At 48.0% G+C, this 12,051-nt stretch overlaps 1 protein-coding gene across 2 annotated transcripts in view; it reads left to right on the top strand.

Annotated features, from left to right (window-relative positions):
• The window catches only part of CHCHD6 (coiled-coil-helix-coiled-coil-helix domain containing 6), a 105,263-nt gene that overhangs the window by 25,045 nt on the left and 68,167 nt on the right, over positions 1 to 12,051 (top strand). The window contains exon 5 of one of the 2 annotated variants that reach the window (XM_034066216.1): positions 11,152 to 11,235. The exons of the other annotated variant lie outside the window; for it this stretch is intronic. Within the exon in view, the coding sequence (XP_033922107.1) occupies positions 11,152 to 11,235 (84 nt within the window). The remainder of the gene's footprint in view (positions 1 to 11,151; positions 11,236 to 12,051) is intronic. 2 annotated transcript variants of the gene reach the window in all.

Raw genomic sequence — 12,051 nt, 5'->3', positions numbered from 1 at the left:
CACGAGTGTGTTGTGTTGCCCAGTAAATGGCCATCAAATCAGCATTGAATATTGCAGTCTCTTATAAACATGAAGCACTTGCCGAACGTGGAAAACCACCGTTTGTGACTTATCCCATCAAAAGGAAATCAGTGACATAGATTGGCAGGTTGCTCGTGATACCATTATGCCCCGGAGATGTCAATGTACACATGAAGAATGCAGGCTACAGTGGCCTGAAATCCTGCTTGTTGCTGAATCTATGCTCTTCTTTTTGCAGATGATTTCATTATGATGCGCTTGGACTTCATTAAAAGCTGCAACCTTGCAGCATTTTCTCTGCTCGCAGCCGGCAGTGTGTGTGCTTGAGAGCCAGTACATTACCTTCCCCAAGCACTCGATGGGTTGCAAGTGCTTTGGAAGCAAGAATCAGAGTCTCTGGTGGACATTTTGTCTATAACTCAAACCCACAACTTAATTGGCAGCCTTTTCATAACTCTGACTGTGGCTTAGGATGTAGGGAATGCTGCAGGCAAGGGCCAAGGTGCATTTCAGAGCTGGTAGTGGAGATTTTCGGTGCTGACTGCCTGTCTCTGCAGTGATCACAGGAATGAGGGCGATTGCGGTCAAATTCCTCACTTCTGTGTGTTGTTTTTCCTCTCCTGTACAGCCTGATCAGTCTTTCTACGTGTTTTGACTCCGTTTTACTCCATAGGTAACACCTCACTATTGATGTGATTGTGTATCTGTGCTACCCCTGCCCAGCCTTTGAAGGTCCCTTCCAACCCAATATATTCTGTGATTCTCTGATGTATTTTGCATCCCCTATGCTTTTTGTGGTTCTTTCTGTAAGGCTTTTGAATCCCCTCGATCCACACTGCATGCTGATTCCAGCGTGACTTTCCCCCATACATCTTGGAAACCGGTAGGTTGGATTCTGCTCCCAGAAAGAAGCCGAGCCTGTAATGCCGGTGTAAAGTGTGCTTTGCTGTGTCTGGGATGCCAGAGAAGGAGAACGGGACTGTCAGAGTGGGTAAGATGTGGAACGTGGTGGTTGAAAGCTCACCGGAGTCTGAGGATACACAGAGACAGGCAGGGGATGCGTGACCATGACTGAAGGCTTTCAGGAGTTTTCTTACTCAAGCATGTAATTAAGGCAGTCTTTGCCTGTATTAAAAAGCAGCCCCAGAGCCAACTGAGGGTCTCTTAAACTGTGCAGTATTTGAGGTAATCTGCTTCTTAAATCAAAAGAAATCAGATTTCTAATCTTGTGACAGGAAATCTGTATTCACTGCGCTAAACCTCTCCCCATTGCTGCTGCCTGTAAATATCTGTTCTGTTCGGAGCCAGGTAGGCATTGTGGGGAGCGTCTGGGAGCCAATGTGGGAAGGGAATTCCTCCTCAACTCCCAGGGCTCCTCATTGGTATGCTGGGAGGCACAGGGCTTCATTATGCACGTCATCTCGGGGGGTTAGTTTGCAAAGCAGTGGCTGTGTTTGAAGCCCTGTGTTTGACTCGGAAGTTAATGTATTTGGTATTTAAGTCTGGCAAGAGAATCTCTGTCCCCATATGCACGCACAGCAATGAGGCTGGGATGTAGGCATGCCTTCACTGTTATTTTCACCCCGTCTGTCCTATCCCTAGAAAGCCATATGCCACCCTTAGGCTAACATAATGGGAGTCTGTATTAATGATTATGAACTAGAAATCATCCAAGAGGAGTTGAGTGGCCTTTGATTCAAGCTTTGTGAGAAAATATGACTCAGGAGGGTTGGAAATTCATAGAATCAGAGTGGTTTGGATTGAAGGGGCCTTAAAGCTCATCCAATTCCAACCCCTGCCATGGGCAAGGACACCTTCCACTAGAGCAGCTCGCTCCAAGCCCCTGTGTCCAACCTGGCCTTCATATATAGAATTTAATGATGCTCTCTCTTGAGGTTCCTTTCTCTCTTTTTGGGCTGCACTGGTCTGGGGCTTGGGATCCTCCTGTCTAAGGGACAGAGCAGGAATTGAAGCCAAGAGGTGAAAATGAGAGGGAGCTGTTGAGTCACCTGCGCTCAGAACCATCTTGAGCACACATCTCTGGAGAGCCTACGCTCGGCAGGGTTTCTATAGGCATTGAGTGCCTGGTCTGTTGGCAGCTTGCAGAATGCAAACTCTATGTATGTATGCATGTGCAGAAGTGGTGATGGGGAAAGGAGATGTGGGCATGGGCTGAAGTATTAAAGCAAGCACTGAAAGCAGATGGTGCACTCTGGATTTTATAAAATAGGTTTCTTTTTGGTTTGTTTTCAATGAAAACTCTCAACTGTCAGCATTGCAAACCTATTTGTGGCAATGCTGTAGGTACTGAGAGTGCCGTTGTCCCTGAATCATAAAAGGGCAGAGGGTTTTTCTGCTGCTTCCCATCTTTGTGTTGATAGAATTGTGTGCTCTGTATACATTAGAGCTGAGCAATTTCATCACAGCCTTCCCTCAGGATTGATTGCTGTTCAGTGACTCTTCCTGCTTCCTCTCCCTTGTCAGTTGGTCACATCTCTGACTCTCATTACATTTAATATTGATACGGCTTCAATTTTCCACTAAACTGGAAGTGTTTGAGGGTCTGGAGTGGATGCAAAGTGTCTCGATGTCTTCTTTACATGCTTTAATTCTTCTCACTGTGGAAAAGTTCAGAGCTGGATTACTGCCTTCAGAAGAAATGAGTCTTTGCTCATTCAGTGATGAAGTCTGGTCATCAAGATGTTAGAATATGTGCTGCTGAGCTCTTCAGATACTGCCATGAGAGCAGGAGCTGGTGCCAGCAGCTGTGTTGGGTTTTGGGCACCTGCTGCCTCTCCTTTCTCGAATCTCCCACTCTTATCTTCCACTCCCAAAGTTGGCACTGCCCCCAAAAATGCTCTGTGTTGAGTTCTGAAGCAAGGAGATTGCTACCGAGCTGAGTTCCTGAGTCATTGGTCACACTGCAGGGGTGTTGGATGACAGAGTTCTTGACTATGGCCAGGTAATGGGTATCTACTATGAAGCTGGTTCCATTGGGTTACCAAGGTGCTGCCCTTCTTCAGGGTGCTTGGAGTCTTCTCCAAGTGGACTGTGTCATCTTGTCCCCCATATAAATTCATGAGACAGGGGGTGCTGGTTTGGGCTGAGATCCTGTTTTAAGCACCTTTTGCCTCTGATATCATCAAGAGGAAGATCTTGGTTTGGTTTTGACCCCAAACTATTCAGTCCGGTATCTAAGTCCAGTACCTATTCAGCTTCCTGTGATTGCTGTACTGTGGGTTACCTGGGTGAGAAATGAATCCTTGGTTTAACAGCAGAGTTCAGCTCTATTGACCAAGGGCTAAAAGATGGTTTGTGTCCCAGGGCTGGCATTATGAGATGCTCAAGCTCCCTCCGGGGAGCTGGAAGTGAAACTCACCTGGTTGGGAAGTGAGGAACTCAGATCTTGCTCATTTCCTAAACAGTTTACTTACACGTGGCAAGTATTAGTGCGCACACTGTGCCTTCTGTTGGTAAATCCAGGTCTGCAAAGAGGTCCTGGCTCATGCTGAGAGGCAGCAACACTTGACTTGAAGCAGTATTTCTTACTCTGTTTTATTTAGGCTGTGCTTCACTCCCAATGTAGTAATTTTTTCCCCAGTACATCCATTTTCCAGCTGCATCTACACTCATTTTAATGTTCCTGCTTCCATTCAGTGCAGTGTAACTGGTTTTGGAATAGTAATTTCCACTACCCCCATTCCTGAAAGGTGGCAGAATTAAATCCCTTGGCAGTGCCTGCAGGAGATGCCCTGTGGTTAGAACAGTAGAGTCCTTGTTAAAACTGATCCTGCTGTTGTGCATTGCATCTTACAGGGGTATAGCAGGAACCACCTCTTGGTGGTAGGGATGTTCCTTTTCCCTGCTCTCAGCGACTGCCCAGTGCCGCTGAGTTAGTGCCTTGAGTTCATTTTGCCCTGCAAGCATTTATCCTGCAGGAATGTGACGGGTAATGGGTTGGATACCCCAGGGATGACAGATGTGTGTCCAGGAAAGAGCTCCCGGTGCGCATGACATACCTGCTGAAATAGTGCTGTGTGCCATAAAGAGCCCCTGTTCCTCCTGCCCATCTGCTGAGGGTGGACAGCCCTGCAGCTGCGGAAATGGAACACCAAAGCTAAGCACATCTGTCCTGCCTGTAAAAACCAGCAGGGAGAGAAATGCTATTCACAGCAGGCTTTTGTCCAACCGGGGCTGTGGTTCCTGGTGCAAACCTGTTGTGTGTGGCTCTTACCAGGGACTTGGTGCTGTGGAATCAACCCTGCCTGCAGAAAAGGGGGACTTGGCTTCCCCTGCTTCAACTGTAGATGTTCAATTGCAGCCCTCTCAGCTGTTGTGAGGGATGAGGATGGATGACACGCATGGCTGATGCCACCTCATCCCTCAGCTACCTGGAGCAGTTGCTCCTTGCCATTAAAGTGATGGCAGACCCCATAAACATGTTGCACGCCAGTGACTGCTCCCTCCGGCACTGAGCTGTGACCAAGAGGAAAGTTCCTCCTGCTCTGTCAGCTCTCCTCAAATAAATAATCATAACAAGAGGCCAGTTTCTGAGGTTCCTGCTTGGCCAAGGTGCTGCTGCTGAGCACAGCCCTGAGATGCAGCAAAGGCTGCAGCCCTTGGCAACAGACAGAGCTCTGGCTGCCTTGCAACTGCCTTGGCTTCAGGAGGAGGTGGTTATGGACTGGAAATGTTCATCCTCTTGTACTTGCTTTGCTGCTGCTGGGTTACTGTGTAAGTCCAAAGTAATGCTAAGTGAACAAGCACTGACACTGCAGCCTGCTTCATCTCCTCATCTTCATACTTTACTAGGCTTGATGACAAGTAGAAGAGGAGATGAAGGCAGCTTGTGTTTGGCAGAGGTTTGGATTGTGCGCTAAAGATGCCCAGGAAGGGGGGATCTGGTTGGGAGTCTGATCAGGCAGGTGGCTTTCTGTTGGGAAGCGCTCTCAGAAGTAATCCAGGGCAGAAGATGACTGGATACATAGGTCAGGCCATGTGTTCCATAACACCCTTGCCAGAGGATGCCTTTTTGTTGCAGGTGGTTTGCAGCAACGCACTTGGTGGCCACCTCCTTTGGAGTACACTCAACACTGCCGTGGGCATCCATGCATGTTGTGGCTCTCAGCATCATCTCCAACGTTGTGCAGCACCTTGCATGACTGCAACCTGCTGCTCCCCCTCTGCCTTCGCTTAGCTTCCACCCTGCAGGGGATCCTGCAGCAGTCATGGGGGGCTTTGCTTTGGTTTGGGGGTGCATGTGTCATTGTTTTGCTCTAACAGCCCAGTTCCCAACAGGGGACAGCTCTGCACTGCTGAAGATGCTGTCATTTTTAAGGAACTTTGTGAAACTTATCATCCTAAAAGCTGTATTGTGCAGCAGCAGGCGGCCTCCGTAAATCACTGATGCCTCTTTCTCTTCTCTTTCCCTTCTTTTCTCTCCTGCGCTCTCTTTATTCCAAGCCTGCGGATTTGGACGCCTGGGTAAGCTCTCTTTTTTGTGTCTGGGTCTTGCTTATTCCGAGTGTCATGTTGTTACTGCGCCTGTACAGATTGTTATTGCTCAGCACAGATGCAGGATTTTATTTTCTGTCATTACATTTTAAAAGGTGTTCAGCTAGAAAATTGCATATTATTTCCTCCATAAAGATTTTCACCGGCTCCTTTTGTGTAGCTTACAGCTGCTGAAACCAAACTTGATCCAGTGATGGGTGGTGTCAGCTGGGAGAGCAGCACGAGCAGGAGATAGGAATGGTTACACCAGGGCTGCTTTTGAAGGCCACGAGTCTACATCTGGGTTCTAAAACAAACCAAACCCTGGTCATTTGCCTTCAACAGGATGAGAGAAAGGGCAGGGTCCTCCTGCACATTTCTTGTAGGCCTCCTTGTAACAGCCTTCCAGTGCCTAAAGGAGAGACAAGAAACCCGGAGAAGGGCTTTTGACAAGGACATGTAGAGACAGGACAAGGGGGATGGCTTTAAATTGACAGAGGGGAGACTGAGATGAGCTCTTAGGAACTTGTCTGGTACATGTTCCCTGTAAAGCTTTGCTGTTCAGTCTCGGGCACGATGTGCACAAGCTGCCATCACTGTTCCAGTGCTGTCCTTTCAGCTCTGCTGTTCCCTTTGGGCTTGGTCAGGAACATGCCAGGCAGCTAATTTTGGAGCTAGTTCTGTTCTGTAGTGAATCGCTGTCAGATCCTTCCTCTACTCTTGGAGCCTTTAATAGCAGTTGTTTTCTCCCCTGCCACCTGGACTGCTACCAGCACTGGAAGAGACACAGGAAAGCATGAGATAGGAGAATTTGCAGTTGTGAAGTGCAGCGAACTGAGGTACCCATCCAGAACATCTCTGCTGGGCTGCTGCAGGGATGGGACTGCTACCCTGGGGGGAAGCTGGTAACTCCTCCCAGCAAGGAGAGGAGGATATAGCAACAAGGCAGTTGATAGTCTTAAGGACCTTTCCTTTATCCTTGTGGCTTCTTTCCCTGGATTGCCTCTGCCTGAGTCTCTAGGCGACATCTCCCTCCTTCATCTGTGCCTGGTGAATGTGTTTTGCCAAGAAGATAAATATTTGTGTGCTGCTTTGCCAAGCACTCTGACTTGCCTTTGAGGAAGTTCTGTAGACATCGAGGTACGGACCTTCCCTTCCAGCTCCACTTGCCCTTTGCAGGGAGGGGGTGATGTTTTGTCCTCCGGTGCTGTCTTCTCCATGCCCTCTCCCCAAATCCCAGAATCCCAACAGTATTGCGGGCAGAGACAGCCTGATGGTCGCCATCAGCTGTGGGCTGTGCTGTTGCTGCACTTTATTTCTGGGTGCCGCATTCCCTACTGTCATCTGACCCTGCTAAGAAGCCCTATATTTTTTAATCCCAAGCAGATTTCCGGCCTGGTTTTCCTGTGTAACGAGGTGATGGGAAAGGGCTGTGATTAAAAATAATAAAGATCTGGTGCTATTTTATGGGGGGGCAAAGCCAAAAGCTGGGCTGTGAATGGCTGCAGAGCGGAGCCCAGTGCCAAGAGCTCAGTTGCACACTCTGATGTGTTGCGTGTTGGTGTCAGCTCAGGACGTGGCTTTGCTCATCCAGAATGAACCAATAGTACTGTGTTACCTCCATGGAGAGGCTGGTAAAAGATTCCTTTAGGGCTGCCTGTCAGCTCCCAGGCCAGGGCTGGAATTCCTCAGTTGGGGCAGGATGTAATGCACAGTTTCAGCAATGTGCTTTCACAGTTTGCTTCTAAATGGGTTACTTGATAAAGGGGCGAGGAGAAGGCAGAGAATCGCACATGGCTCTGCCCCAGCTCTTTGTCACCCTTCTGAGAAGCTCTGAGATAACCAGGACAAGTTGGGGCTGTGGAAAAAGTGTAAAGATAAAACAGAGGAAGAGTTTGAACCAGCCCCCAGCCAGTCCCAGGGCCTGTGTCTATGGAAGCTGTGGTAGCATGCTGGATGTGGACCTTCAGTGTCCTCTGCATTCTTACCAGAGGACACTGGTAAGTCTGATACCAAGGGAATTCTTGAGCATTATCTGCCTGTATCTTATACCTGCTTCTTGTACAGTGGCCAACTGCCTGTGCTGGCCTTGAGTTGAAAAAAGGTGGATTTGGATTAGACATTAGGAAGCTCTTCCCTGTGAGGGTGCTGAGGCGCTGGCACAGGGTGCCCAGAGAAGCTGTGGCTGCCCCATCCCTGGCAGTGCTCAAGGCCAGGTTGGATACAGGGGCTTGGAGCAGCTGCTCCAGTGGAAGGGGTCCCTGCCTGTGGCAGGGGTTGGAGCTGGAGGAGCTTTGAGGTCCCTTCCACCCAAACCTCACTGTGACTTTGTGATGATTCTGTGATTTTTCTGCATGTCCATGCTGTCCCATGCTACTTTTCCAAGTTTTGGCTGCAACCTGTGTGTTCCACAGCACAGTGCACTCCTCCTTTCCCTGCTTTGTTTCTGTCTTCATTTAATAGGCTGTCACACTCTCTGTGTTCTACATTCCAGTTTTAGATGTCATCTCTGGCCTTTGGTCATCTCTTGCATGACGTGTTCAAGCTCAGATGTAGCATCTGCAGCAGGGATGCGAAATGCAGCTTTGTGATACCCGATTTCCAGTCCAGTCTTCCCTTCTTCCTCCTTCTGTTCTAAAGGCCTTTATGTGAGAAGTGTATCTGATGCTTTGTTTGGCACCTGCAATCTCAGTCCCCTCAAACTGTCATCATCTCCATAGCTGGCAGCTCTGCCTGGGACATCACAAGCCTCTGTCTTCAGGTAGGGAATAAGCAGCAGGACGAGAGGAACTCTTAATAAATACCCTGTATTCGTGTACACACGCTTCTTGCACGTCCCTTGTTACCTAACCCAGTTTGGAACAGTGAATGTTTCAAGTGACACATGCTCTGACTGTACCATTCACACTTCAAACACCATCAGAGAGCGCACTAAAGTTTCTAGTAATAACAGCTGGGAATAGAGGGAGGCAGAAAGTTCCTTTCAAGCAGATCTGTCACAAATGGGATGTTTCTCAGTAGATTTCAATGCACTGAAACATCAGCAGCTCTTAAAAGCAAGCAAAGCATGGCAAATATGTTTGAGTGGTAAAAGTTTTCTCTGCAACCTCTGGCTCATCATACAGCTTATAGGGGTGGTAATTGGGACATAATGGGAGGTAATACAGAGCAGTTACTTTAGGGGGGCAGATGAGGGGTATATGGGGTTGTGGTCTGCAGTTGAGAGATCCACCTTTGATTCTTTGCCATCCCTTTTGCAAGGCCCAAGGGAAGAAGTCACTGCAGAATGTGCCTGCTGCAGGGTGTGCTGCTCTGGAGGGATCCTTCACTGTGGGCATCCCAGCTCACTGGGAAGCCCTGCCTCCTCACCGTGCACTGCAGTGCATCTCTTGCATGTCCTATGTGAGAGGTGAGGTGTTTGCTTTGTGGTCCCTTCCAGAGGTGTCATAGGCACAAATATGCTGAGTTTCTTGGTGAGTGATGTCAGGCAAGCTCAGAGGTTGAAGAGATGACTTGGGGTGTGGGTACATGGATCCATGCCTTGTCAGAAATAGAGCAAAGCCTCTTGCCCACCAGATCTGTTGCACATGTGGGTTTTGTGCTCCCAGAATTGTCTGCTTCCCCAGCAGACCAGCACTGCTGCATCATTCACTTATTTAGATGAATCAGACACTTTCTTGTGGTTTTAAGGGTTCATTTTTTGACTCTTTCCCTTGTATTTCACACAAAAAGCACCTTCTGAATTGTGCAGAGGGGTCACTACTCTGTTCCTCTTCTTTCTTTTCCTTGGGTCTTTTCTCCTTTAGGAAACAAAAGTCACTCGTATAGTAATGTGAGTGTATGGGTGTTATGCAGGAGAACCAGGGTCCTTTGAGCATCCTCCAGCCCACCCTGATGCCTCCCATCTGTTTCAGTTTGAACTTGCTTAGTCCTTTTCTGCACAGAAGATGGATGCTGGTTCACAAGGACAGCTACGGTTCTCTTAGCAGAAAAGGGTCATCATTTTGGCACTTCAGGTGCCCATCAGGTGTCTCTTTGGTCAGGTTATATGTGTGGGGCTGCTCATTCTCATCCCTCTCCCCGTCCCGGTTTGCAGGATGGAAGATCCAGCTCTGGTTAGACTAAAGGCAGAGATTTTGCCTATAATCAAGGGCCTTTGAGAGCAGAAGGGTTCCAGTACGAGTCTAGTGCTTGTGCCTTACTTGACCCTGCTGCCTGGGATGGCGAACATAGGCACCAAAACATTTCTTTTTCCTTTAAAAGCAAGCAAACAGACACCACCACAAGCCCTTTATTTCCCATACTCCTTTCCTTGCTTATTTATCCACCATCCTCCACTGCCTGGCTTAAAATCTCTGCTAAGCCCTATTATACCACTGCATTTCCATCAGCAGGGGAGCAGAAGGAAGGCAAAGCACAGCAACTTGCTTTCAGATGTAATTTTTCTCATTAACAATGGCTTTTGGCCATAAAATGACAGGTCTGAGCCCACGGGGATGTTTCTGTCCTGGCTGCTTAATGATATTGGACCAGCATTTTCTGTGCTATACCATCATCATTTAATGTGAAGAGCAATGCTGCTAGGATGCTGCAGATGAGCAGGGTTTGTGCTCCTGTTAAATGGGCTCATAATGCTGGGTTTGAAAGGTTTTCTGCCTGGAACTAGCTTATGTGGCCCCAGGAATTTTGGGGTGGGATGGGGAAGAAAAGCCAGTGCCATTCTTCTTGCTGCTGTTGCTTGTTAGTTTTAAACTTCAGAAGTTTGGTTCAGTTCCATCTATGCCATGTTTTCTTAATGCTGCTTATGTTCAGGGGTGGGAATGGAAGGAAGGAAGTGCTGCTGGTTGTAAAGAGCTAAAAGGCAAAAGCTGTTGCTGTAACCACAGAGACTTTGGTTTTTAATTGAACACTGTGTACTTGATGGCTGGGTTATGCTTACGCATGAGCTTGTATCCCAAATATGCTGGTTTGGGAATTCTGTGACACCCATCTCCCCTGCAGATCTGCCAGAGGGGCTCGGGGTGCTGGTGGAGTGTGCAGAGAGCATGTGGAGAGAGCCCTTGGTTATCAGGGTAATGCTGTCCATGTCTGGAAGCAAAGTCAAGGTCACTGAGAATGTCTGTTGTGATAAAGGTGTTACAGCACAGCCTTGGGTTTTGGATCTTCCTCGTGATTGTAGGGATGTGCTGAATGTGTAGAAGTTTCCTGACGGTCCAAGGGGCGAGTGTTTATCAAGTGGAGGGTTTGAGGGTGATTTTTAGGGTAAGGTAAAGAGCATTGGATTAATGAACATCGTCATTCATGAAAAACAAAGACTTGCATAAGGTGGAGTTCTGGGAAAGGCAATAGGAAGGTGTCATCTTCTTGTGATTGTGAGTTTTCCTTTAATATGCAGAAGTCAAGGTTATGAGTTTGATACCAGCAAGGATGTCTCAAGCTTGGGGGGGTAATCCAAACTGAACTGCAGGGCTGAAGGTTTTCAGTTCCACCAGGAGGGATTCCATACACCAGTTCTGAGCAGTGATAGTGTTCAGTCCCAGTCTGTGCCCCGTGTGCTTTCCCTGCACTCACACTTGCTGTTTCTTCTAGCGATGCTCTTTGGTGGTTCTTCCAATGCTCTTCTGTTGTTCTTCCCAGGAGGTGGAGCTGCAAGGCAGGGAGGCCGAGATGATGCAACAAGAGGCCTTCTACAAGGAGCAGCTGGCCCGCATTGAGAGGAAGGTACGGTCAACTTGCCCTTGATTTGTGCCCTCGGTGTTCCAACAGCATCAGCCACGGGTTTGTGTGTGTCCAAAGGGCAGGGAAACAAGGAGCTTTATGCTGAAACCTGGAGCTGTCACTGCCAGTGTGTGTCTGCCTCTTACTCCTTGGTGCAGTGCTGAAAGCAAATCTGAGCCACCTGCATTTGAGAGATGAGCTTTAACTGGGATTTAAAAGGGAAGAGTTCTCCGAATTCTAACTTTATTTTCCTTTCCACCGTGGGGTTGAGGTGAATGTTAATTTGAAGGAAAAATAACCTCGAGTCTTCTGGTTTTTATGCCTTTTGTTGGAAATCATTTCCAACACTGCTGACCCCCCCAATTTTGCTATAAAGATGAATTAAAGTTGTATTATTAATTTCCCCCTGGGGAGCCCACCAGTTCACAGAGCGCTGCTGCAGTGCTCTGCCTGCTTCTTGCTGGATAAGCCTTTCAAATGAACCCCATTTAAAGAGACCTCGTCAAGCATCTTTTAAGCCTGCAATGACCTTTGAAAATCCATTTAGGGATTTGCCTATCTCCCCGAAACGTGGGATTTGCTTCTCTCTTTAATTGTTTACCATGATGAGGTTTTAAAAATTGATGCCATAAAACCAGGAGCAGGCACGCTGCTCCTCACCGGTTAATGTGTTTTCCCTTCCTGGCAACGTGGAGTAATGGGATAAGTAGTCTTTAGTTTTTAATAAATGTGGAGAATTACCTTCTCCGAGTTGAAGCAATTAAACCTCCTGACAGGGGGCTGCAAGCATCCGCCTTGGAGTTGTGGTAGGTGGCCGAA

The sequence above is a fragment of the Melopsittacus undulatus genome, chromosome 9, assembly GCF_012275295.1.
Source record: "Melopsittacus undulatus isolate bMelUnd1 chromosome 9, bMelUnd1.mat.Z, whole genome shotgun sequence".
Taxonomy (NCBI): domain Eukaryota; kingdom Metazoa; phylum Chordata; class Aves; order Psittaciformes; family Psittaculidae; genus Melopsittacus; species Melopsittacus undulatus.
This window is presented reverse-complemented; position numbering and strand designations above follow the sequence as displayed.